General features: G+C 46.1%; 3 protein-coding genes across 3 annotated transcripts in view; 1 reads left to right on the plus strand and 2 right to left on the minus strand.

The window, feature by feature from the left end:
• Nucleotides 1-27,715, minus strand: part of LOC141121836 (uncharacterized) — a 963,509-nt gene that overhangs the window by 203,980 nt on the left and 731,814 nt on the right. Inside the window, exons 11-12 of the mRNA XM_073611566.1 lie at nucleotides 2,231-2,455; nucleotides 1,945-2,151 (exon numbers count right to left, since the gene is read on the minus strand). Coding sequence (XP_073467667.1) covers nucleotides 1,945-2,151; nucleotides 2,231-2,455 — 432 coding nt within the window. The remainder of the gene's footprint in view (nucleotides 1-1,944; nucleotides 2,152-2,230; nucleotides 2,456-27,715) is intronic.
• The window catches only part of LOC141121842 (uncharacterized), a 297,848-nt gene that overhangs the window by 155,739 nt on the left and 114,394 nt on the right, over nucleotides 1-27,715 (plus strand). The gene's annotated exons all lie outside the window — the stretch shown is intronic.
• On the minus strand, nucleotides 2,691-26,470 carry LOC141121818 (gastrula zinc finger protein XlCGF66.1-like). The gene is made up of 4 exons (XM_073611534.1): nucleotides 26,364-26,470; nucleotides 9,880-10,008; nucleotides 2,969-3,103; nucleotides 2,691-2,882 (listed from the first exon to the last, which is right to left on the minus strand). Exons 2-4 carry the CDS (start codon nucleotides 9,973-9,975, stop codon nucleotides 2,691-2,693), a joined length of 423 nt encoding a protein of 140 aa, XP_073467635.1. The 5' UTR covers nucleotides 9,976-10,008; nucleotides 26,364-26,470.

The following is a 27,715-nucleotide window of genomic DNA, read 5'->3' on the forward strand; positions in this document are numbered from 1 at the left end:
TTGGTTGCTTTCGCAGTATGCTTCGGGTCATTGTCTATCTGCACTGTGTAGCGCCGTCCAATGAGTTCTGAAGCATTTTGCTGAATATGTGCAGATAATATTGCCTGAAACACTTCAGAATTCATCCTGCTGCTTTTGTCAGCAGTCACATCATCAATAAATACAAGAGAACCAGTTCCATTGGCAGCCATACATGCCCACGCCATGACACTACCACCACCATGCTTCACTGATGAGGTGGTATGCTTTGGGTCATGAGCAGTTCCTTTCCTTCTCCATACTCTTCTCTTCCCATCACTCTGGTACAAGTTGATCTTGGTCTTATCTGTCCATAGGATGTTGTTCCAGAACTGTGAAGGCTTTTTTAGATGTTGTTTGGCAAACTCTAATCTGGCCTTCCTGTTTTTGAGGCTCACCAATGGTTTACATCTTGTGGTGAACCCTCTGTATTCACTCTGGTGAAGTCTTCTCTTGATTGTTGACTTTGACACACATACACCTACCTCCTGGAGAGTGTTCTTGTTCTGGCCAACTGTTGTGAAGGCTGTTTTCTTCACCAGGGAAAGAATTCTTCGGTCATCCACCACAGTTGTTTTCCGTGGTCTTCCGGGTCTTTTGGTGTTGCTGAGCATGCTTTCTTTTTAAGGATGTTCCAAACAGTTGATTTGGCCACACCTAATGTTTTTGCTATCTCTCTGATGGGTTTGTTTTGTTTTTTCAGCCTAATGATGGCTTGCTTTACTCATAGTGACAGCTCTTTGGATCTCATATTGAGAGTTGACAGCAACAGATTCCAAATGCAAATAGCACACTTGAAATGAACTCTGGACCTTTTATCTGCTCCTTGTAAATGGGATAATGACACCTGGCCGTGGAACAGCTGAGCAGCCAATTGCCCCATTACTTTTGGTCCCTTAAAAAGTGGGAGGCAATTATACAAACTGTTGTAATTCCTACACCGTTCACCTGATTTGGATGTAAATACCCTCAAATTAAAGCTGAAAGTCTGCAGTTAAAGCACATCTTGTTCATTTCATTTCAAATCCATTGTGGTGGTGTATAGAGCCAAAAAGATTAGAATTGTGTCGATGTCCCAATATTTATGGTCCTGACTAGTGCAGGGGTCAGGAGTATGCAATGTACAATATAAAAATTACACAGTGTAAGAGTCAGGACACATAATATTGGTATTTAGTAATCAGTGGAAGCTTCAATGTTTACATGAGTCAAGTTGCAGAGGTCCCACACCGCTGCCTCCCATCTCCTAAACCTGCACCCAGTGACTTGGGTCTGAGACTATACAGACATATCCCTCCACCCGCCACAGCCAGCAGACAACAGAACAAGTAACCCTGGCAGAGTTGTTCTGTCAGAGATCTTGCCAAAAGACCCAAAGCCCATACCCAAGGTGCCTAGGTCTAGTAACGTCTATGGTGAAAATCCACATTTTGCTGCCAGCTGAACCCCAGAATCTTCATAAATCCAGTCTAGATACATAAATTGTGTCTGCAGCACAGAGAAGGAAGATTATCCAAGAGAAATACAGAAATACAGGACGGGGAACACAGCTCAGGAAAGTGACCAGGGGATTACAGGCTGATATCACCCAGTCCCTGCCCTACTCTGAACCAATCAGTGAGCAGTATGGGTGGAGGAATGTATTTAGTGTTAATGACCCACCTGTGCTGATCTCTGTAGGAGTGTCCTCCTCTATAAATGTCCCCGTTATTCCATCCTCCTCCATAGACTGCTGATCATCCCTCACATACCTCTCTTCTTCTTCTGCTTTAACCTCAAATTTTATATAGATTGGATCTCCACTCTAAATCAAGAAAATGAGAGAAAATATCATCTGTAAAATATAAGCTTTGTTATTGTGACATCACCTAAAAATCCACACATCGTCTCTATGAGTCTGTCTTTTATAAGCTCCGTCCCACCAACCTTGTAACAGTGAGGGATGGTGTGATCTTCCTGTGTGGAATCCCGGAAATACAGAGGACGGGGACATCTCTCTGGTGGGTTCCTGGTATTAGGTGGCTCCATCATATCCTTGTGTCCTTCTGAAAACTCCTTCATCACTCCATACTCCTCATCCTCCTCTTTATATTCTTCTTTAAGAACAATATTATAATCCCCGAGGTTTCCACTCTGAATATATAATAAAACATTCATTGTAACAAACATGCTGTGTAGAAATCAAAACTACCAATAATTGTCAATCATCTACCTGATGATGGTGAGGGATGGTGTGATCTTCCTGTGTGGAATCCCGGGAATACAGAGGACGGGGACATCTCCCTGGTGGGTTTCTGTAGCTAGACGACTCCACCATGGTGTCCTGGTACAGATCTTTGTGTTCTTTAAGAGACTCTGACTCCTCCATCACTCCATCCTCATCATCCTCTTTTATCTCTTCTTTAACCTCAACTTTAGAATCTCTCAGGTTTCCACTCTGAATATATAATAAAAATGACATCAATTGTAACAATGCAGATAATGTCCAGATCCTAATGATACTATCAGTGATTGCTCCTCATCTACCTGATGATGGTGAGGGATGGTGTGACCTTCCTGTGTGGAATCCTGGGAATACAGAGGATGAGGACATCTCTCTGGTGGGTTCCCATTACTGGATCCATCTGTAGGAAACACACACACTGACTGAATACATTGTTTCTATGTGTTTATCAGATGATGGGGGATCTAGGTGGAGCCTCCGTACTGCTCTCTCCTTTACAATAAAGTCTCCTCTTACCCGGTGATGTGAGGGGCGGCTGATTGTCCATCATGACGTCCTTGTAGAGATCCTTGTGTCCTTCTAAATACTCCCACTCCTCCATGGAGAAATAGACAGTGACATCTTGACACCTTATAGGAACCTGACACACACAATGATACAGTCACCATCCAGACACATCCCTTGTCTGTTACTGGATAATGTCCCAGAATTCCCAGCACCGCTCACCTCTCCTGCCAGCAGCTCCATCATCTTCTTGGTGACTTCTAGAATCTTCTGCATGTCGTGTCTCTCAGGTTTTAGGGAGTCACGTGGAGGCACTGTGATGGTCATATGATCACCTGACTTCACAAGAGGAAATCTCTGTATTAAGGAACCAATAGGAATATCATGTTAGGCTCCCAAAATCCTCCTCACCTCTCCAGTCAGGTCTGTGTTTTATTAATAGAGATAAGAGTGATGTCATGTGACCTCCCAGAATCCTCCTCACCTCTCCGGTCAGGTCTGTGTTTTATTAATAGAGATAAGAGTGATGTCATGTGACCTCCCAGAATCCTCCTCACCTCTCCGGTCAGGTCTGTGTTTTATTAATAGAGATAAGAGTGATGTCATGTGACCTCCCACAATCCTCCTTACCTCTCAGGTCAGGTCTGTGTTTTATTAATAGGGATAAGAGTGATGTCATGTGACCTCCCAGAATCCTCACCTCTACGGTCAGGTCTGTGTTTTATTTTAATTCAACCTTATTTTATTCATATAGAGAACATGAGAGATAGAAGAATATATAAACATTACAAACATTGGTAAGGTACATCAACAATAAGTATCATGTACATCGAAACGAATGCATATCCAGGTTACGTAAAAATTGAATGAAAACATGTTTATGTGGCACATCAGGAGACCATCTGTGTTAGCAACCCCTGAAAACATTACAGGTTAAAGTAACATTCACCATCATTTCAGAAAAGGAGATCATAGTTGTCCCATATGTAATGCACCAGGAAAGGTTATATGAAAAATCTGTCTTTATGGAAAATAATATGTCGTAGGGGTCACCCACTGAATCAGTAACAATGGATAAGTCAAAGTCATGATACATTTGCTCAATGGATTCCTAAGGGTGTATTTAGACATAGAGGAAAAGGAATGGAGGCAGAAATATAGGGGACAAGAAGCACCCCCTCATAGTGCCAAGGTGACATCGTCTAGGCTACTCTCAGCCCAGGAGATAAACTCAGAGGAGTATCGGAACATGGACCATGAAGTCCAAGTGATAGAAAACTGTTCATCTTTACCATATTCCTCCACCAACAGACGTTCAAGGTCCCTTATGTGGTCCACTTCAGTAGCCCAATCACCCAGGGAAGGCATGATTGTCAATCTCCAGTGACAGGGAGTCACTACTCTGGCCGCTGCAAGAAAGTGTTGCAATGGATTTGAATTTACCAGGGAGTATAGATAAGAGAGCTACCTCAGGTAAAGGTTGAATGGAAGTCGCCATCAGTTTACAGTATAGTCTGAAGATCTGTTGCCAAAATCCCTGTACAGGAGGGCATTCCCACCAGATGTGGAGCATGGTACCCGGGAGCTAAGACACCACCAACAGGTATCTGGTACTGCCGAGTTGAAATGGTTTATAGTAGATGGGCATCTGTACCAACTCGTTACCAATTTAAATACTTTTTCCTGGGTCTTAGTGGCTAGGGATAACTTGTGCGTTAGGATAAAACATTTTTGCCAGTCAATAGGGGAGATAGAGTGACGTAGTTCAGCCTCCCAGGCCTCTGTAAATGGTGGAAGGTCAGGAGAAGAAATACTGAGCAAGAGGGAGTAAAGTTGAGATACCACGTGTTGGAGGTTCTTCCTGTATGAGCAGTTCCTCAAATCCTGTTGGTTCAGCTAGAATGTCTGGAATGGACAGGAAAGTCCAGAAGTAAGAAGTAGTCTTTTGTCTCTAAAGCCACTGCATGGGGGTGTCGGGAAAGCGAACCGGGAGGGGCATCTGTCCTTAACGTGGGGTTGGCTCGAAGGACCTGGGCAAGTCTCCTATGATCTTCTTTTCGCCATGGTCCGAATCCTGTTACGTACATAGCCAGCGGGAAGCCCGGGGTCCCAAAGAAGAGAGTCATAGGCCCCATGTGATTCGATAGGCCCCTTCTGGACAGCATGCGATCCCGGATCTGAATCGTTTGATAGGTAAGGTCGTTGAGGGGGCCTGAGCAGGTTGTGGGCAAGGTCCATGGGAGAGCGGAGAGTTCAATTGGGTTCATATGGCAACCTGTGAAGCTCTGGTGAACTCCATGCCCAAGTGGGTTAAGGCAGTGCTTGAAAATAATGGTGGCCACACAAAATTTTGACACTTTCGGCCCAATTTGCACATTTTCACTTAGGGGTGTACTCACTTTTGTTGCCAGCGGTTTTGACATTATTGGCTGTGTGCGGAGTTATTTTGAGGGGACAGCAAATTTACACTGTTATACAAGCTGTACACTCACTACTTTACATTGTAGCAAAGTGTCATTTCTTCAGTGTTGTCACATGAAAAGATATAATAAAATATTTACAAAAATGTGAGGGGTGTACTCACTTTTGTGAGATACTGTATGTAGATAAATCTGCTTGGGTTCTAAGGAGTAAGGGAGTAAAGTTCTGGGAAAAGAGCTGGGATGCGTCAGCCAGTACTTGAATTCCGAGGTACCTGATGGAAGTGGAACCAGTTTTGAAAGAGAAGGTGGTTGAGAGTTTTTGTAGGTTCGACTTAGTGTCAGAGCTGGGCTCGGCCTTTCCTTTTCTGAGCTGGCTGCTCAGCTGTCGGCTATTTGCCAGCTCCTATCTCTCCACAGTTACTCAGCTGTTGATGATATCCTGCTAGTCAGTCCTGCCTACTTAAGCCATCCAGCCCAAAGGATCTCTGCCTTGGTCAACATCACAGGGACGCTCTCCTGCATTCCTGTTAAAAGACTTGCTTGGCTGACATCCCTTCTGGCTCCAGATCCTGCTTGTCTGACTATCTGTTCCGGATCCTGAACTCTGGCTATGTTTTGACTACGTTTGTTCTATTTATTTTTATTATTCAACAAGTGTGATTTAACCGTGCTTCTGTCTCGGTCTGATTTCATGGTTTCTGACACTTAGGCATATGGATATGTTAAGGATTTCCGATTTATAGTAATTCACTTTGAAGTTACTAACAGCTCCAAATCTCTGGAACTCCTGCAATACTAAGGGCAAGGATGTGTGTGGGTGCGTCACGAACAGGAGCAGATCATCTGTGAAGAGGGCGAGTTTAGTATGGGTGGGCCCAACTGTTATACCTTGGATAGAGGAATTGTTACGTAAAGTAATAGTCAAATGTTCCATAGTTAGAACATAGAGGAGGGGGGGCAAGGGACAGCCCTGTTGCATCCCGTTAGAGATAGAAAAGGCTGGAGACAAAGAACCATTCAGTCTAATCCTAGCAGATAGAGAGGAGTAAAGGGACATTATCCTCACTATCATATTAGTTCTCAAACTCAGTCGAATGCCTTCTCTGCATCGACTGTTAAGAGGCACAATGGAATATCATGGGTCCGGGCATAGTTAGTTAGAAGAAGGGTCTTCAGGGTATTGTCCTTGGCTTCACGGTCACTCACAAAGCCGACCTGATCTAAGTGGATTAACCCAGATAACAATGGTTGTAACCTATTGGCCAGGATTTTAGCAAAGGCTTTCAAGTCGACACCAAAGATATCAGCCTATAGTTTGCGCATAGAGGTGGGTCCTTGTCTGGCTTTGGGATGAGATATATATGAGCCTTGAGTGTTTGTGGAGGGAACATTGAGCCCTCTGACAAAGAGTTGAACATCTTAGTGAGGAAGGGCATGAGAAGGGGAGCAAAAAGTTTATAAAACTTAGGAGTGAAGCCATCAGGGCCTGGGCTCTTTCCACTTGGTGTACCCGCAATGGCTTTTGCAACTTCATCCTCCGTGATAGGAGTTTCCAGATCTGTAATGGTGTCACCATCCAAAATAGGGAGCGCAGTTTCCAAAACATAGGATAATTGGTCTTCCGCCAAGGTAAAAAGGGAACTTGACAATTGAGACTCAGAGATGTTAGTACATGGATTGCTAAAAGTCCCTGAATTCCTCAGCCATCTTAGAAGGTGAGGAGATCAATTCTCCCTGCGCCCCCTGAATATGGGGCACAAAAGTGGAAGATACTTTTGGATGCAGTGAGCGAGCCAATGATCTACTACATTTGTCTAGAAATTTATACTGATTGAAAGCGAGCTTTTCCGCATATGTGTGTGCGGAGGTCTCATACAGTTCTCTGAGTTGTGATCGGGCCTTGGAAACGTCCGTCAGCGTTGACACTGTTGGGGAATGTTTGTGCTCAGTTTCTACATTTCTAAGTGTTTGAATAGCAGCCATAATGGCAGCCGAACGTTCCTTTTTCAGACGTGTACCCAATTGAATAAAGGTTCCACGTAAAACTGCTTTTAGTGCCATCCATTGAATGGGCAACAATGTCATATCTGAAGCGAGGTCAACAAAATAGTTAGATATTGTGTCCGAAACCCTTGTCGCACATTCCAAATTCGTAAGCAATGAATTGTTTAAGCGCCATGTCCACTCCCTGATTGTAGTGGAGGGGAGTGAGAACGCCAGGTGTATAGGAGAGTGGTCAGACCAGACCACTGAGTCTATGTCGCATTCAGGAGACCAATTCAGACAGCTGTGGTCACTCGTTAGGTAGTCTATGCGACTATACCTCTGATGTACATGAGAGAAGTGGGTATAGTTACGGGAAGTGGGGTACAACACCCTCCAAACCTCTACAAGACGCAGATCGTAGAATGCACATTTCAAAGCCCTCAGTTTGTGGAATGAGATACATGACCGCGAGGTGTAGGAGTCTAAAAGTGGTTCCAGAGGGGTGTTGAAATCCCCACCCTTACCCTCCATGAATACGAACAGGATCCTCAAATACTGCAACACGGATGGCACTTGATTGATATTTGGTAGGTAAATGTTAGCTACCATAAATTTGGCACCCCATAGCAAGAATTTCACAAAAACATACCTTCTCTGAGGGTCAGAGAGATGATCAAGCACTTCTATAGGGAGCATCTTATGGAAAGCAATAGACACTCCCTTTGCTTTCTGGGTTGGGTTAGTACTGTGGAACCATCTGTTGAAATATTTATTGGAACAGCAAGGGGTGGAGGCAGAGTGAAAATGTGTCTTTAGCAGAAGAAGCACATTAACTTGGCGTTTGTGCATTTGATAGAAGATTTGTCCTCTTTTGTAGGCAACATTGAGGTCATTTATATCATATAAGAAAAATTGTAGCCGGGGGTGAGTAATCACTGTGTGGGCTATGATGGAGTGATAAGAGGAAAAGAGAATAAGAAAAATAAGGGAGAAAGGGGAGTGTGGGGAGTAAAGGGTAAGTTGGGGAGGGAGGGGATAGGAGAAAGGAGCTGAGTGGGAAAGAGGTTGGTCAGAGAGAACAACTGGGGAAGGTGTCTCAAAAAATACTAAAGCGCCCTCTTCAGTCGCCCCCACTCTATGCACCCTGTCCAGTTCAATAGGGGATGCAACTTCCCTGTCCAGGACCTGATTGAGGATAGAGATGATAGTGGGTTTCAGATCAGTACCTGAGGTTGCCTCCGGGACACCTTGCAGCCTGATGTTGTTTCTGCGGCTCCGGTTTTCACCATCCTCTATTTGGAGTTGGTGTTGCCGTAAATGGTAGAGATGAGCCATGTAAGCAGTTTCAATTGCTACTATACGGCCTATATGGTCTTCTTGGATTGTAGCCAGGGCAGACACTGTGGTCTCCGATGCCGAAACCTGCTGCTTGAGGGCATTCAGTTCACTGTGGAGAGAAGTTTCCATCTTGGATGCCCAGGAATCAAAGTCAGCCCGGAAGGAAGAGAGAAGGGCAGTGGATGTGGAGCCCGGAGCCCCACCTGAGGCTGGGGGGAGCAGCTCTGCTGGGACAGTGTCCGCGTTTGTGGTAGAGGACAGTGCAGATCCGGTTTTGGGAGTTGGAGGGTCCATCAGAGGGGCCGGGAGCTCATCTGAGTTATCCACGCTTGTAAAGGAAGCCGCTGCATTCGGGGGAGGAAACTTGGGTTTGCCTGGAATTCTGCTGGCCAGCAGTTTGTCTTTCCCCACACGGGAGTCCTGTGAGGCTGTACATAGCAGGTAGCGCTGGATAGTGCCTTGCGGTAGATCAGCAAAGTCAACAGGGTTAGAGCTGGAAGCCGCCATCAGCAGGTTGGGTGTGATTAGCTGGGAACACAGCCTGCAGTCATCGAGAGAGCACAGAGCTCAGCGGTACATGTCTTCAGCCATTCATCGTTAGCCACGCCCCCCATAAAGGGAAATAGTGGAGCAGTTAGTGCGATAATATTGTGGGGCAACGATCTTACAGAGCAGGAAGCTCCAGTGACCATAGATATATATATATATATATATATATATACATACACACACACACACACACACACATATACATACATACACACATACATAGATAGATAGATATATCTATCTATATTTATACACACACACAATGGGTCAGGCACAGAGGAGTCAGGAGACCAAGGGTGCTTGCTGGGGTATAGCAAGATGGCTGCTGCTCCCAGAACTGGAGCCGTGTCCTGTCCTTCTTCCAGGCAGCTGTAGGAGCAGGTGAGTGCTGGTTTGCAGACAGCAGTGTGACAGTCTGGGCAGCTCCAGTGGCAGGGGTGAGTGCAGGCACCAGGTCCAAGTGGAGCAAGATGGCCGCTACACCTAGTGCTGGAGCCGCGGCCATGGCCTCTCTGTCAGGCGGCTATGGGTGCAGAGAGCGCCAGGATCCTGTGTGCGGGCAGTGCGCTGACAGGCTGGGAAGCTCTGAGGGATTGTGCGGAGAGCAAGGAAGGCAAGGTGGAGGGGGTAAGAACAGTAAACTCAGCTGGATGGCAGGAGCTCTCCCCTCACACGTCCGTACAGGTCGACTTCTGGTCCCACCCCCGGTGTTTTATTTCAATAGAGATAAGAGTGATATCATGTGACCTCCCAGAATCCTCCTCACCTCCCCAGTCAGGTTTGTGTTTTATTAAGAGATAAGAGTGATGTCATGTGACCTCCCAGAATCCTCCTCACCTCTCCGGTCAGCAGGTAGATGATCTCCAGGGTGAAGTTTAGTATCTTCTCAGTCATGTGACTCCGGTCCTCCTCCATCTTCATTGGTGCCGTCATTTGATCTATACAGGTCTCCTTGTAGACGGATAACTTTGGGAAATGAAAATAAGAATTATTTGGATGGTGTTGGTCACACAATAATAGGATGTTGATGTGAGGGGGGTAATAGGACGGTTGTTGTACATTTAACTATCTCAGCACTGGATAATTTCACCCCCCTCCTGCCCAGGCCAATTGTCCGCTCTCACACTTTTAATGGCAATTACCCAAATTAATTTTTTTTTTTTTTAGACAGCTATAACTTTCTTTTGGTAGTGCTTAATCTGTTTTTAAATTTTTTGCTATATAAATGAAAAAAATCTGAAATTTTGAAAATAAATAAATATTTGTTTCGGTTATACAACTTTGCAAATAAAAAATCTTTCTTCATAAATTTAGGCCAAAATGTATTCTGATATATTTCTGTGGTAACAATAGCCCAAATCTGTGTATATGATTTAGTCTGTAGGAAAGTTATAGAGTCTACAAACTATGGGATATAGATTTAAAAATTGATCAGTCCTGACGTACTGATGGCATTTCTTATTTCTTGAGGCCCTAAAATGTCAGGAAAGTACAAATACCCCCCCAAATGACCCCTTTTTGGAAAGTAGACAGTCCAAGGTGTTTAGTAAGAGGTATGGTGAGTTTTTTTGAAGATATAACTTTTTGCCACAATGTTTTTGGAAAATAATTTACATTTATTTCAAAAAATTTCCATTGTTATTTCTTACACATAGCATAGACATATACTTAGAATTACAACTCAAAACACATTTACAGCCTAGATGTTTAGAGGGATCCAAAATCCAAGGAGCACCATTGAGCTTTCAATGAGCATAAATAATGCATCTCATTTCCTAATTACATATTTTTGGAGGTCCTGGAACACCAGGACAATGAAAACACCCATAAAATGACCCCATTTAGGAAAGTAAACACTCCTGACACATTTTCTGTAAGGCATAGTGAGTTTTTTAAAATATAATTTTTTTGGAAAAAGTTTTTGGAAAATGCAGGAAAGAAAATAAATTTTTTGTTTTTTTTTTTTTTTTACACAAAGTTGTCAAATAAGATATTTCTCCCTTCGCCATTCAGGACAGCACCTTGGAGAGAGCGTAGCTCCACCTCTTCACAGAAAACTCTGCGTGACAATGCCCTTTTTTAAAGACACCTGCTTCCACCATGCCTTTAGTTTTAATGTTTCCACCGCCATGGAAGCACTGCTTGGGGAACCAGAGGGGCTGCGCTCTCTTCAAGGGGGGTTTTTGAGCATTTTCTTCTTTGCTTTATTCTTTGAACAACTCAGCTCCTTCCCACATGAGAGGGGGGTGCACCAGTGTGCCTTCTTTCGCTGGCTCACAGGGGTAATAGTCTGCTGGAGGTCGTCTGCCCAGAGTGCTCAGGGGACCGCGGGTGTGCTCGGTCTGAGTGTACATGCTTGGTCTCAGCATGTCAGCGCCGGGTCCCGCAGAGCGGGTGATGTCAGTTCCAGGGGCGGAGACTTCCGGCGGGGCGTAGCAGCAATTGGTTCCTGCCGCTGGAATGGAGGAGGAAGGGGCGGGTCTTCTGGCTGGGACTTCCTTTTGTTTGGCACATGGAGGAAATTATTTAAAAAGTACACACGCGGCAGCTGCGGCGTCCGCAATGGAGGAGGCTGAATCATCAGCAGCGATGGCGGATGCAGGTGCCCAGGTTCCCGGCCAGGCCGAGGTAGGAGAGGTGCAGTGGCACCTCTTTCTTTTTCTCACTGGGTGTGTTTTTTCTTTGTATCTATGCTAGGCCTGCAGCTGTCTGCTATAGTGGGAATGTTCTATTAGCAGTTCAGCATTGAGGGAGACTCTGGGGCACTTAGGAGTGTTTGCTGTGGGCACTGTGTGATTCTCCCTGTTGGCAGCTATATGTCGCCCTAATAGAGGGTTATGTCTTGCTATTTTTCAGAAAGCCACCACTAAGTCAGAGAGAGCAACAGGGAGAAATGCCCTTCATGCAAGAACCCATTAAGGGACTCCTGGCCCAAACCGCTGTGCAAATCCTGCATCACAGGTTTAGTGAGAGAAGAATCTACACAGGAGTGTAAAGAGCTCCTTTCATCTGTCAGAAAAGAACTAGCAGAGACCCTAGAGACAGTACGTTACCTTCTGAAAAAACAGGACCAGGGTTCCAGCCAGGAACAGAGCTCCCAATCCAGCCTTCCTCCTACCACTTTCAGGATTTTGGGAAGTGAGTCAAAGGAAGAGGAACAAAGTATCCCTCCCTCAACCATTGATTCTGAGGAGGATGAGGAGGAAGAAGAAAATAGATCTTCTAGATACAAGCTAAGGCTGGAAGAGATGGCCGATTTATTTAAGGCAGTATATACCACCTTGGAGATTCCGGAAGAGAAAACCCAGCTATCGATACACAATAAAATGTATCAGGGGCAGGAGGAGGCCAGACATAGTCTTTCCCGTCCACAAGGTTTTGTCGGATATGATCAAAAAAGAATGGAAGGATACGGAAAAAGGCCAGTTTTTCTCCAAAGCTCTCAAAAGAAGGTTTCCTTTTGAAGAGGACGAAGCGTTAGTTTGGAACAAGAAACCAAAAATTGATGCCGCTTTCTCTCAGGTGTCCAGATGGATGGACCTGGCATTTGAGGATATGGGTGTATTGAAGGACGCCATGGATAAAAGAGCAGATGCACTTTTAGAGAAAGCCTGGGACTTGTCCCTATCTATCATTAAACCGGCGATGGCCGCTACAGTTGTTGCTAGAAATATGTAGTATTGGCTGGAACAACTCAAAAGTCATGTGGTAGCAGGTACTAGGAAAGATCTGTTGGAGTCCTTCCTTACCCTGTTGAGAGCGGTAAAATATATGGCTGATGCCTCAGCCGAATCCATCAAGATGTCGGCCAGGTCCTCAGCACTTGTTAACTCTGCAAGGAGGGCCCTTTGGCTGAAAACCTGGTCATGAGACTCAGCATCAAAAAGGTAAAACTTTGTGGGATCCCTTTCACAGGTGAACTGGTCTTTTAGCCAGAGTTAGAGACAGTCCTTGATAGGACAGCGGATAAGAAAAAGGCTTTCCCACAGAAAAAGAAAAAACAGGGCAGCAAAGGAAGGATTTTCGTCCTTTTCAACAAGCCCATAAAGAAAGGGATCAAACCCAGAAAAGGCCCTGGAACCCTCAAAAAGGGAGAGGCAGAGGAGGGGTGCTCTTTAGACCTCCAGAGCAGACCCCAAAAAAGCAGTGACCATCTCCCAGTGGGCGGGAGGCTACAGGACTTCCTGCCAGCTTGGGAAAGAGCAACAGAAAGTCCTTTTGTCCTGAATTTAATCTGTCAGGGATATCAGCTAGAGTTTTTACAAGTACCTCCGAGTCGGTTTTATGTGATAAACCTTACAAGGGATCAGAAGAAGGCCTTGGCTATGAGATCTCTGTTAGGAGAATTGATGCAAAAAAGTGTCATCTCCCAAGTCCCAAAAGACCAGGAGGGGAAGGGGTTTTACTCCCACATTTTCCTGGTCAAAAAACTGAGGGGGATCTCAATAGTTCCCTACTTGGACTATTTGCTGCTGTTTGCCGACTCAAAGGTTCAGGTAGAGGTCAACCTGCAAGTAACCCAAGCACATCTAAACGGTTTGGGCTGGCTTCTGAACCTCCAGAAATCAAATCTGATACCATCTCAAAGAGTAAGGTTTCTGGGGTACGAAATAGACTCAGTAAAACAAAGAATCTTCCTCCCTCAAGAAAAGTTGGAAAAGATGCAGGTGGCTCTGAAGATACTTCAAACCAACACAGAGGTGTCCGTAAGGCAGGCCATGTCTGTGCTAGGTCTATTGACAGCAGCAATCCCCTCAGTACAGTGGGCCAGATTTCATGCTCGGCCCCTACAGGCGGACATTTTTCTGAACTGGTCACACCAGTAACCTCTGGAAAAGAAGTTTTAAGATAGGGGTAAAGGCAAAAAGATCACTTTGGTGGTGGAGAAATCAGGAAAACAACTCAAAGGGTCTCCCATGGTCTTTCCCGGCAACTCGCAGGTTGACAACAGATGCGAGTGCATGGGGTTGGGGAGCTCACCTCGAGGAACAAACAATTCAGGGGGTATGGTCCAAACCAGAGGCAAGAAAGTCCTCAAATTGGAGGGAGTTAATGGCTATTCAGCTAAGCCTCCTTTGTTTGCAGCAGTTTCTAAAAAGGTCAACATGTTCAGGTACTGTCGGACAACATGACGGTGGTATTATACCTAGCAAAACAAGGGGGCACGAGCAGAAAGACTCTGATGGAGCTAGCTCGTCAGATCCTGAGCTGGGCATTAAAGAATTTGGCTTCGTTGTCCACAGTCCATTTAAAAGGCACGGAAAACGCCCTGGCGGATCTCCTCAGCAGGAGAGAAATAAGAGAAGCAGAGTGGTCTCTAAACCAGGAGTTATTTGTGATGATCTCTGAGAAGTGGGGCTCTCCTCAAGTAGACTTTTAAAATCAAAGAAATGCAAAAACATCGTCTGTCTTCTCTCTTCAGAGGCAGGATCTGGCCCTCGGAGTGGATGCCTTAGCCCACAGATGGGACTTCCCTTTGTCTTACGCCTTTCCTCCGTTTCAACTAATACCGCGGGTGTTAGCAAAATTCAGAGCGGAATCCACAAGTCTGACACGAATCGCTCTGTATTGGCTGAAGAGGCCCTGGTTTTCCACCCTAGTAGAACTCTCAGCGAAGACCCCCTGGAGATTACCACTCAGGGCGGATCTTCTGTTTTAAGGACAGATTTCCATCCAGATCCAGCCTACCTCAATCTGACGGCCTGGATTCTGAAGCGAAAATATTAAGGAAAAAGGGACTCTCAAAAAAGCTCATCAGCACCCTTATTGCCAGCAGGAAGAAGGTCACCAGGGCTATCTACTTCAATGTCTGGAAGTGTTACAAATCTTGGTGTTCCAGCAAAAACTTTAATTTCAGTTTTAGAATTTCTCCAGGAAGGTATGGAGAAGGGTTTAGCAGCGAGTACCCTCAAAACCAAGGTAGCTGCCTTATCAGTTTTTTTGGGAAAAAACCCTGTCGAGGGAGCCCTTGATAGTTAGGTTCTTTAGGGCTATGGCAAAAATTAGGCCTAGACCTATTATAAGTTTTCCCAAGTGGGATTTATCTTTAGTTCTTCAGGGGCTCACCAAGTCACCATTTGAGCCAATAGAAGAAGCATCATTAAGATTTCTGACACTAAATACTATACTTCTGGTCCCAGTGACATCTGCCCGGAGAATTAGTGAAATACAGGCAATATCCACCCAAGAGCCTTTTATAAGATGTCTGCCAGACAGGATAGTCCTAAGGACGGACCCAGCCTTCCTGCCTAAAGTTTCCCCGGTCTTTCACCGGACGCAGGAGATCATTCTCCCTACCTTTTGTCCCTTTCCTTCTGGGCCAGGTGAAGAGGCCTTCCACACTCTGGACGTTAGAAGGTGTCTCCTACAAAGAGTATTAGGAAATCATCTTCACTCTTTGTCTTGATGGAAGGGAGTCGCAAGGGAAGTAGAGCCTCCAAAAAGTAGAGAAGTTATAAGACTCCATGGGGTTCCGGCAAACATCGTTTCAGACAGAGGGGTCCAGTTCACCTCCAGATTCTGGAGATCCTTGTGTGAATCTCTGGGGATTGAACTTTCATTTTCCTCAGCCTATCATCCGCAAACTAACGGACAGACAGAAAGAACCAACCAAACACTGTAACAATATCTACGCTGCTTCTCTTTCTTTTCACAAGACGATTGGGTGTCTTTACTTCCCTTAGCCGAGTTTGCCTACAATAACTCTTCTCACTCAGCCACGAAACAATCTCCTTTCTTCGCGAATTATAGTTTTCACCCCTCCTTTCTGTTCAATAACATCCTGGAATGCCCTGTACCCGCTGTACTTGAAACGCTGGATTTCTTTAACTCCAACAACAAACTGTTACAAGAGACGATGGCAAAGACTCAAGCTTACAATAAACAGATCTTCGACAAGAAGAGAAGAGGGGAATTGATCTTGAACCTGGGGGACCAAGTCTGGTTAGCCACAACGAACCTGAAATTAACCTGTCCCTCGAGAAAATTAGGCCCCATATTTGTAGGACCTTTTCCTGTAAAGAGGCGGATTAACAATGTCGCCTATGAACTTGAACTACCAGAGACCTTCAGGATCCATCCTGTGTTTCATATAACCTTACTGAAGCCCGCCATCCCCAATTCTTTTCCAGGTCGGAATACAGGACCATCCGAACCCGTGGTGGTAGACGGGGAAGAGGAATTCAAAATAGAGACGATCTTAGATTGCAGGAGAAGGAGAGGTCAAGTTCAATACCTGATTAAGTGGAGGGAATATGGTCCTGAGGACAACTCGTGGGAACCCGAAACCAACATTCATGCCCAAGAACTGATCCAAACCTTTAAGAGGACTTATCCTGACAAGATGGCCAGATTGGGCATCCGGAGGCTGCCCGTTGGGGGGGGGGCAATGTCAGGGAAGACCAGCCAGTACCCAAGATGGCCGACAGAGAAGACGACCTGTGACCTCACTCCCTGTCAGAACACCTCCGATGCACTTGTGTGCACATGACCAAGAAGGGCACGCCAGTACTCAAGATGGAGATCCAGGACAGCCTGTCTGTTCAGTTAGAATGCCGGTGCGCCAACGCGCGCCTGTAACAGCCTTGGCGCCCAGGAGGCTATTTAAACTCTGTCTGTGCTTGCACCCAGTGCTGTCCATTCTACAGAGTTCCTGTGTGTTCCTGCCTACTTGCATCTGATACCTGTACCTGATTAACCGACCCGACTTGCCCTTGATTCCGCTACCTGCTGCCTGCATCTGACCCAGCTTGTTCTGACCATCACACCTGCCTGCTCCCTCTGCTACTTCGCTGCCAGCCCGTTACCGACCCGGCCTGTATCCTGACTACGCCCTCTGTCTCCGCCTCGGCTCCTGACGTTCCCGCCAGTGTATGACCCGGTCTGCTTAACCTGCCTCTTTCGCTAGCTGGAGAATCCTGCTGAAACACCGTGCCACCTGCTGCTGTTTCCAGTTACAAGGTCAGCGACCTGTCAGGCACTCGTGCGACTCTGCACTTCTGCGCCTCCTGTCTGCTCTATCAGGGGGCCGGAATCAGAGGAGTAAGAGAGGCCGTTCCCTGCATATCAGGCTCTACCGTCAGGTATGTGACAGAGCCTTCCAGGACAGCAGCCTACTTCCCTCCCTAGGTTATCATATGTAAAGTATAATTATGGGGCTTGGTAATTGTCTGCTTATATCTTCCAGCATGTCGGAGGTCTTCTTGGTAATAACTGAAGGCATGGTAGAAGCAGCTGTCTTTAAAAAGGGCATTGGCACGCAGTGTTTCCTGTAAAGAGGTGGAGCTACGCTCTCTCCAAAGTGCGGTCCTGAAAGGCTCGTAGAAATACAGTCACCGGTAAGTCTAAGGTTTTCTCAAGCATGGACATACTTAGAATTACAACCAAAACACATTCTGCTACTTATAAGGAGTATAGTGATACCCCAAGTGAGACTTTTTCACAGCCTAACCACATAGAGGGGCCCAAAATCCCATGAGCACCTTCAGGTGTTTTAGGGGCAGAAATTACACATCTAATTTCCTGACTACTTATCAAATTTTTGGAGGCCCTGGAGCACCAGGACAGTAGAAACATCCATAAAATGTCCCCCTATTTTGGAGAGTGAACACCCAAATACATTTTTAGGAGGCATGCAGAGTCTTTTGAAGACCTAAAGTGATTGTAAAGTCTTTTCCCCATAAAATAACAAACATAATATACTTACCTGCTCTGTTGCAGTGGATTTGCAGAGAACAGCCCAGATCCTCCTCTTCTCGGGTCCCTCTTCTGTGATCCTGGCCCCTCCCTCCTGTTCAGTGCCCCAACAACAAGCAGCTTGCTATGGGGCATCCGAGCCCAGTCACAGCTCCCTCTGTCCGTTCAGACACGGACCCCTGACCCGGCCCGCCCCTCTCTTCCGATTGGCTAGCTGACTTTGATTGACAGCAGTGTCAGCCAATGGCGCCCCAATGCCCCAAAGCACCCCCACATGTTTTTCTCCAAAAGTTTTTATTGAAGAGTTTACAGAACGGTTGTAGACTTTGGCAAACATTAAGATCCGACAATGAGTGAGTCAAGCGTTTAGATACATATGACATAGTAGGGTTTAGACAGATATGAACAATCTAAACAGTGTTTACAATACTGATACTCGGGAACAAGGTTAGGGGGGCATAGTCTGGTCAAACTGTGTCGGGGGGGGGGGGGGGATTCTCTGTTCCTTCCTCAAAAGCAATATCACTGGTTACGAACATAAGTGTAACCGCACATCCTGTCATGTACCAGTCTTTGCTGAGGATGAAATGTGCCAACGGTAAATAGGGTTTGGTTGAAGGTGTCTATGTACCCTTGAAATTAAAGCGTAACTCCACTTTTGTTGAGAAAAAAACATTCCCCTCTGGGGATAATGTACATCGCAAGGATTATAACAAACTTTGTTGCAGATTCCTACCTTTTGTTATTCTGAAGAAATCCCTGTGTGTTTGTCTGTGCCTCTGTTCTGAGTGGGTCTAATGGGAGTGGTTTCATAATTAACTGTCAGGTGTGGAGCTACAGGGCATTAATGAGGAAATCTGCTGAGCCTGCATCCCTTTAGACGTGATCCTATTGAAAGTATCTCTCCAAAAATGAAATTTTTGTTGCAAGATATGCCTGAAATCTGACTTGTATCCTAGGCAGACTTCTGGGAAAATTGGTGAGCCAATCACACAAGCAGGAAATTATGTACTGGGGAGTGGTCAGTACACACTCTGTGTACAGAACAAATCCAGGTAGCCATACTGCAATGTACTCTCAGAACATTACATTGGCTGCAGATTCAAAAGGAAAGGTAATTTTTAATAACATTCAACTACAAAATGATTAGTGTCGCAATCATATGCGCTATATTAATTTTTTCTTTATTTGATATTTTTTCCCCCACGAAAGTGGAGTTACCCTTTAACCTGTTGCTGCCCGCCCACCGTCATATGATGGCGGAGCGGTGCGGCTCTTGTTCTGGGCCGCCGTCATATGACGGCTGGTTTACACAGGGCATGCGCGCGATCGCGGGCGCGCAGCCCTGCTATGCCGGTATCGCTGTGTCCCCGGGACACAGCGCGTCACCGACAGGAGTGAACAGCCATTGGGCATGGCTGTTCACCATGTGATCGGCCGCGATTACGTCACGGCCGATCACAAAGGGTATTCCCGCTTTAGACTGCGCATGCGCGCGCGATCGGGAGCGCGCAGCGCGGTCACGTCAGTGGCGGCGTGTTCCCAGGAACACTGCTCGTCACCGACAAGGGTAAACAGCCAATGGCTGGTGGCTGTTTACCACGTGATCGGCTGTGATCCATTCACAGCCGATCACTAACTGTAAACATAGACCGGTTACTAGCTGTCACCGGCTCTTCTCTCCTCACACACCGTTTCCAGTGTGAGGAGAGAAGAGCCAGGAGCAGTGAGTGACCGATCTGTGTGTGTTCTGTAGTGTACTGCACCAACACCACAAAGAGAACCTGTCACATTGCCCCCCCCCCCCAATTACAGCTGTCACCCAACAGTCACCACATCAGTACTTATAAAAGTGCACCTGTCACCCATGAGTGCCCACTAAGTGCACCTGTCACCCGTCAGTGCCCACTAAGTGCACCTGTCACCCGTTAGTGCCCACTAAGTGCACCTGTCACCCGTCAGTGCCCACTAAGTGCACCTGTCACCCGTCAGTGCCCACTAAGTGCACCTGTCACCGTCAGAGACTGCCGTCAGCGGTGCACCTGTCACCCTTCAGTGACCGCCATCAGTGACCGTCATCAGTGACCCATCCGTGACCCTCATCTGTCACCTATCAGTCCAATAAAGTGCACCAGTCACCATCAGAGACTGCCATCAGTGACTGTCAACCATTACCTGTCAGCCACCAGTGACCGTCGCACATCACCGATCACCTGTCGCCCATCAGTGACCGTCACCTGTCACCAATCACCTGTCACCCATCACCTGTCGCCCATCAGTAACCGTAATTTGTCACCTGTCACACAGCCCATCAGAAAAAATGTCCAAAAGATTTTATACAAGTGAGGAGGCGTTCCAGATCCTCTCCATGACTGATGAGAGCAGCGGGGAGCTCTCATCAGATTCAAATGCCAATTCCTGTGAATCAAATTCAGCATTTGAACCGATCGAAAGTAGTGAATCGGCAAACGATTCAGAGGAAGAATGGATCCCTCCTAAAAGAGCACGGCGCTCTGGAAACCAGGCAGCCACCAGCAATATACCCCAGGATCAAATTCCCAGTACTAGCGCTGCTGCCAGCGATAGACCTCAAAACCAAAGGCCCAGTCCTAGAGCTGCCGCCAGTGAAAGGCCACAAGAAACGCCCAGTACTAGCACTTCCGCAGCATCACGCCCAAATGCCAGCACAGGAACTCCAACTACCAGCACTGGAGTGCCACGTCCCCCAAGAGCCAGGGCCGCTACATATCTCCCAGAAGGTCTTGCCAATCCAACATGGCTGCCTTCCGACTCAGGATCAGCAAGAATTCACCCTTTCACGGCACAGCCAGGTGTGCAGGCCAATACCCAAAATTTTTCTGCAATTGATTGTTTTAATTTATTTTTGCCCAACACTTTGCTGCAACTCATCGTGGACCAGACCAATTTATATGCCCAGCAGCATATTGCCAACAACCCCCAATCTTCATACGCCCATCCATTCTAGTGGAAGGATTTGACTATGGAGGAGTTCAAAATGTTTATGGGCCTCACCATAAACATGGGGCTTACAAAAAAAAAAAAATGAAGGACATGCCTATTGGTCCACCCACCCCATTCACCACATGCCCATTTACTCTTCTGTAATGCCCAGGTCCCGATACGAAATGATAATGCGCTTCTTTCATTTTAATGACAACACCCATTGCCCTCCCCGCAATCATCCAAATTACGATAAATTATATAAACTTCGCCCACTCATTAATTTCTTTTCCCATTGATTTGCAGAGCTCTATGTCCCCGATAAGCATATATGTGTAGATGAGTCCCTGGTACCCTTTTCTGGCCGGCTAGGAATAAAACAATACATTCCTAGCAAAAGGGCCAAATACGGAGTGAAATTTTATAAGCTTTGCGAGAGAGCCACGGGATATCTGTATGCGTTCCGCATATACGAAGGAAGAGATTCCCAGCTCCAGCCCCCTGAGTGCCCGGCCTACATGGGCACAACTGGTAAAATTGTATGGGACCTGGCCTACCCACTGCTGAAGAAAGGTTACCACATATACCTGGATAACTTTTATACCAGTCTGCCCCTTTTCAAACACCTATACCTCGCACAAACCCTGGCCTGTGGAACCTCCAGAAAGAATAGAAAGGGCTTCCCACAAGCCATAGTAAACAACAAATTGCGGAGGGGAGAAAGAGCAACTTTGAGATGCAACGAAGTGCTGGCCTTGAGGTGGAAGGATACCAGGAATGTGTACATGATGTCCACCATCCATGACGACACTACCGTTGAAGTTCAGAGAAGACGAGGTCCCATTGTAAAGCCAAAATGTGTACAAGATTACAATCTATACATGGGGGGGGTGGATTTCAATGACCAAATGCTTCAGCCCTATTTAGCAATAAGGAGGTCCCGTTTCTGGTACAAGAAAGTAGCACTCTATTTAATTCATTTGGCCATTTATAATGCCTACATAATTTACACCAAATCCACCGAAAGCCCTGCCCACTTCCTAAAATTCATTGAAGAAGTTGTCACGTCCCTCATTTACCATCAAAGACCCCCCCCAGAAAACCTTCGCTCTGATGCTGTAAGCCGACTGCATGAACACCACCTCCCGGACCACATTCCCCCATCTGAAGCAGGCCGAAGACGCCAAAAAAGATGTTCAGTATGCAGCAGTAAAGGATTTCGAAGAGATACCAGCTACCATTGTTCCCAGTGTCCCCTTGAACCCGGCCTTTGCATTGGTGAATGCTTCAGACTATATCACACATCCCTTAAATATTAGCCCATATTCTTAACCACTTCCCCATTTTCATGATCTGTGCTGACCATTTCCCATGCTTCCTCAAATAACCATTCCACTGCCTTCTATGTGAACTGACCCTGGCCTGTTTTTTGACTATGCCTCTGCCAACCGTTTGGACTGCTTACATGTGAACCGACCCTGGCCTGGAGTCCGGAGGCTTCATAGAGATTTGGGTGGGTCGAAGCCTCTACCCCTGTGCCCCTGTGCACAGGTCTTACCTGATTGCGGCCCTCAGCCTGCTGCTGACTTACTGCCGCCATCCCCCTGCCTGCAGCATAAACTGACCACACCTCTGCCTGCTACCTGGACTATGGAAATAATTAGCTGTAGCAAGAGGCAGTATGTTTATGAAGGGCTGGAGAGCGGTACAATAATGAGTGCAGGGAGGTAACGGTGTACCAGGACCAATATTATGGCTGTGTTGGCTGTCTCTGCCTGGACAATTTCTATGGACAAATGCTTTGGCTGTGCTGACGATATCCTTGTGCTGACTATAGACAATATTCCTGCCTGCTGCCTGGATAATTACTATTGTTGCTAAGCACATCCCTGCCTGCTGCCTGCTGCCTGCACCAATTCTCTCCTCTGGGGACACTACTAAAACCACAGGTAATACTTTTTTTTTTACCCTTTCCTCAATAGAATTTATTTTGGAGTGTAATTTTTGGTATGTAAATGCAATGTGTTAGAAATATAAGGGCCTTCAAAAATAATAGGTTGTCAGGAAATTAGATGTGTAATTTATGCTTGTAGAACGCCTGAAGGTGCTACTTCAATGGTGGGCCTCTGTATGTGGTCAGGCTGTGTAAAAGTCTCACACATGTGGTATCGCTGTACTCAAGAGGAGTAGCAGAATGTATTTTGGAGTGTCATTTTTGCTAGGTACATGCAATGTGTTGGAAATATCTTAAAAATTGACAACTTTGTGGAAAAAAAAACGCGTTTTCATTTTTTTTCCACATTTTCCAAAAACTTCTGGAAAAAAATGAACCTTTCAAAACACTCATTATGCCTCATAGATTATACGTTGGGGTGTCTGCTTTCCAAAATTGGGTCATTTTGTGGGTATTTGTACTTTCCTGGCTTGTTAGTGTCTCATGAAATTAGATAAGTCTTCAGTACATCAGGTGTGATCAGGTGTGATCAGGTGTGATCAATTTTCAATGATTTGCACCATAGCTTGTAGACTCTATAACTTTCACAAAAACCAAATAATATACACTAATTAGGGTTATCTTTACCAAAGATATGTAGTCGTGTAAATTTTGGCCAAAATTTATGAAGAAATATTACTAATTTGCAAAATTTTATGACAGAAACAAAGAAAAAGGCATTTTTTCACCAAATTTTCAGTCTTTTTTTATTTATAGCACAAAAAATAAAAAACCCACTAGTGATTAAATACCACCAAAAGAAAGCTCTATTTGTGTGAAAAAAAGGACGCAAATTTCATTTGGGTACAGTGTTGCATGACTGAGTAATTGTCATTCAAAGTGTGAGAGCGCTGAAAGCTGAAAATTGGTCTGGGCAGGAAGGGGGTGAAAGTGCCCTGTAGGCAAGTGGTTAAACACATTGGGGGTTATTTACTAAAGGAAAATCCACTTTGCACTGCAAGTGAACTTGGAAGTGCACTGAAAGTGCATTTGGAAGTAAAGTCACTGTAGATCCGAGGGGGACATGCAAGGAAAATAAAAAACAGCATTTTAGCTTGCACATGATTGGATGATAAAATCAGCAGAGCTTCCACTCATTTCAGATCTACCCCTTAGATTTAGAGCGACTGCACTTTTGTAAATAACCCCCAATGTGTCCTTTGTGTTTGAATACACCTATATTAAGTGTATCGGGACTCTTGTTAGTCTACACTGTTGTGCTATCCTTGTTGGGTACATGCTAGTAACAGTGATGTTTAAATTCTAAAGGGTAGTGTTTGGTCATCTCAGATCCTCTGGGCCCAAGGTTTCTGAATGGGTTGTTGTTACCCAGCCTTCTGTGATGAGGAGCAATCTTTGCCATGAGGGTGAATGTCCTGGTGGGTTGGCGGCTATTCGCCTGGGAGTTATGTATCATATATATTGGGATTTTTTAAGTATGGTGTGATAGCTCGTCAGTCAGAGAGGCAAAAGGAGATAGGGAATAGCCGACTTAGGATCTCAGGGGGGAAAGGTGAAGGAGCCCGGGATAGCCCAGAGAAGAATATAAAGAGAGGTAAGGGGGGAAAGGGAATGAGGATTCCATTCTCCTCCGCCTAGAGGTGTTGGGGGTTTAATTCAGATGGTTAGGCCAAGAGTTTGGAGTATTTGTCCATTGTGACATAATGATGCCAACAGGACCATAGCTTGTTAAATTTGGACTGAGTCTCCTTTGCTTGGTGGACAAGCTCCTCCATCTCTGTGGTTTTATTTATGCGTCGCTCTGCTATCGTGGGAGAGTTGGAGTCGTGCCTTCAGAAAAGTACACACATTTTTGCTGCATTCACCATATGCATGGCTAGAGAACGGCAATATTCTTTTATCGGAATGGAAGGATGATGCAGCAGAACATGTGATGGAGAGAAGTCTAAGGAGAATGTCATGATTTGGTTAGTAAGGCGGTGGACCTCCTTCCAGAATGGTTGGATTTGAGGACACAGCCACCAGATGTGCATCAGTGAGCCCTTGGCATCGTTGCATCGACAAAACTTGGGCGAGACCGTGGGGTAGATTTTGTGCAAGTCTGCTGATCTCACAGGTTTGCTAATCTGACAGAACACAGCTGCTTTGAAAAATCAACATCAAAGCAGTTCTAAGGGATTTCAAAATATTGAATTTCACTATATAAGCTGAGTTTACTGTTAAAAATAAGTGTGAAATGCAAAACTTCGGTGGGTGTAACAAGAGGTCCGCTTGCCGCCTTCTCACTGTATCCTTACTGCGGCTGAGTGCGGGATGTACCGAGATGGCGGTGACGGAACGTCACATCTGTTACAAATTCTGACGGGTCGCTTAATCTGATGAAACGCCGGAAATTCCTTGGTTTACATTCTGCCTTCAGCAGGGAACCCCGCTGACAGCAGAAGACTCATGGCTGTTAAGGATGTGACGGCCACCCATTCCTTAACTACCATGGCAGCTACGAGTTCAAGGACATGGCGGCCGCCTGCTCCTTAAAAACCATGTTGTTTACTGGTTGTTAAGGATGCCAGCGACTGCCTGCTCCTTAACATTCAGTTAAAATCCAACACAATCCTTGACTATTGCATGCCTGGACCACTGCCTAATTACAACATGCATTTATTTCCTTTTGTGAATTGACTTTAACACTGTTTCATGCAGTATTTACAGAGCGGTTTTTGCCCTTTGAAGTAAATACCGCATAAAGGGATAGCGAATTGACATTTTCAGCATCGCATGCGGTATGTGGGAAAAATGTGTCAGCTCACCTAAAAACTGCATACAATCTGCTTTAGTAAATGGAGCTCATTGTATCTTGTGTATCACACAAATCAACCACAACACAATTACTAGTGTGGAGGTGATCGGGGACACAATAACTGGTGTGGAGGTGATCGGGGACACAATAACTGGTGTGGAGGTGATCAGGGACACAATAACTGGTGTGGAGGTGATCAGGGACACAATAACTGGTGTGGAGGTGATCGGGGACACAATAACTGGTGTGGAGGTGATCGGGGACACAATAACTGGTGTGGAGGTGATCGGGGACACAATAACTGGTGTGGAGGTGATCAGGGACACAATAACTGGTGTGTGGAGGTGATCGGGGACACAATAACTGGTGTGGAGGTGATCGGGGACACAATAACTGGTGTGGAGGTGATCGGGGACACAATAACTGGTGTGGAGGTGATCGGGGACACAATAACTGGTGTGGAGGTGATCAGGGACACAATAACTGGTGTGGAGGTGATCGGGGACACAATTACTGGTGTGGTGGTGATCGGGGACACAATAACTGGTGTGGAGGTGATCGGGGACACAATAACTGGTGTGGAGGTGATCGGGGACACAATAACTGGTGTGGAGGTGATCGGGGACACAATAACTGGTGTGGAGGTGATCGGGGACACAATAACTGTTTTAATTTCATTCCAATTTCATTCCCCCCACATAGTCTGGAACCGGCATTTACTGACATCAATAACTCCCCTCGTGGTACAGACCATAAATTCCCTCATTGTAATATACGGGGTTATTCTACATTTCCACACTATATATGTGTGTATCATCATCTGCTGGAGATAAAAGACATCACAGTGACTATGGAGGAAGAGGACGGACATGACGGGGGGTTACTGGGTGTAAATAGAAAATAAGATCTTATTACCTCCTTTGCTGCCACTTCCAGCAATGTCTTCTCTCTACTTCCTACGGAACTTCCTGTGTGTATCTGACATCACTTCCTGTCTTCCATAGAGACTTCCTGTCTGGGTAGAAGTGAGATCACCACCTTCTGGATGTCAGAGGAACTACAGAAACATCTCGTAGTGTGAACACGTCCTTGTGCTGTGTGTGTACGCACTGTATATCCTTATAGATGGGGTCATCTCCACTCCCACCAAGGGGGATAGAAATATATTACTGCTCGGGGGGGAGACATTTTGGCCCCTTTGATTTTGCAGTAAAATTGATTGCAGATTTAGTCATGTAGAACATCTGTTATATGGATACAAAGAACCCCAGCCGAGAGTAAAGGGTGGAAATGACTCCTGATACCCAGGTTTGGGCAATTATGTCACCAATATAAAATAGAATAAAACCCGCGCTGTGTGTAACAACTCAAATACCTACAAAAATAACTTATACCGGACTGCTGCTGTAACAAAGGTAAGTTTCTCAAATCACCTTTCAGGACAACCTTGGAGAGAGCGCAGCTCCGCCCATTTTCCAGGAAACACATGCAGCCTTTAAATTCCTCCTCTTCCACCATGGCTTCAATTAGTGTTCCTCCGCCATGGTGGAAGCTGCGCTCTCTCCAAGGTGGAGGGTGTAGGCTTACCTCTGTGTCTTTTTTTGCAGTGACATCCCAGCACCCCCCCAGTATGGGCGGGGGGTGTTCTGGAGTCCCCGGTCTCTCCAGCTCAGGGGATGCAAGGGCCCGCAGGAGGCGTGGCGTCTGTGTGCCCGGGGTCCTCTGGCATGGCTCTGGTGACCGGGCAGGTGCCGCTGCTGGTCAGCGGCGTGTCCTGCATGTCGGTTCCGGGTACCGGCCGGTGGGCGACATCATGTCCGGTGACGTGGCTTTCTGTGGGGGCATGGCGCTACTGGTTCCAAGCGCCTGGAACGCAGAGACTAGGGGGCGGGTTCGTTGACCGGTGCTTCCCGTTTCGGCCATCATTGATGACGCCGGGACTGGGAAAATTCAAAGACCAGATGGTTTCTCAGTACCCTGCTGCATTCTCTGCCAAAGATGGAGGAGAGACTGACAGCCACGGCGGAAGCAGGCGACCCAACCACCATTCAGGCCTTGGTAAGAGGGGTACAGTGGTGCCTTTATTCTGATCCATATGGGCTTATGTATTGTTGGATATACCCTGCAGGGAGCCTGTACTGCACGGTCAGAGGTTACTTCACTTGGACCCTGCAGGGTGGTTGCTGGGATTGCACTGCACTCCTCACTGAAGTCCTGTCTTCCTGTACATCAGGGATCCCACACATCCCTAGAGGTGTATTAGTGTC

Source organism: Aquarana catesbeiana, unplaced genomic scaffold (assembly GCF_042186555.1).
Source record: "Aquarana catesbeiana isolate 2022-GZ unplaced genomic scaffold, ASM4218655v1 unanchor233, whole genome shotgun sequence".
Taxonomy (NCBI): Eukaryota; Metazoa; Chordata; class Amphibia; order Anura; family Ranidae; genus Aquarana; species Aquarana catesbeiana.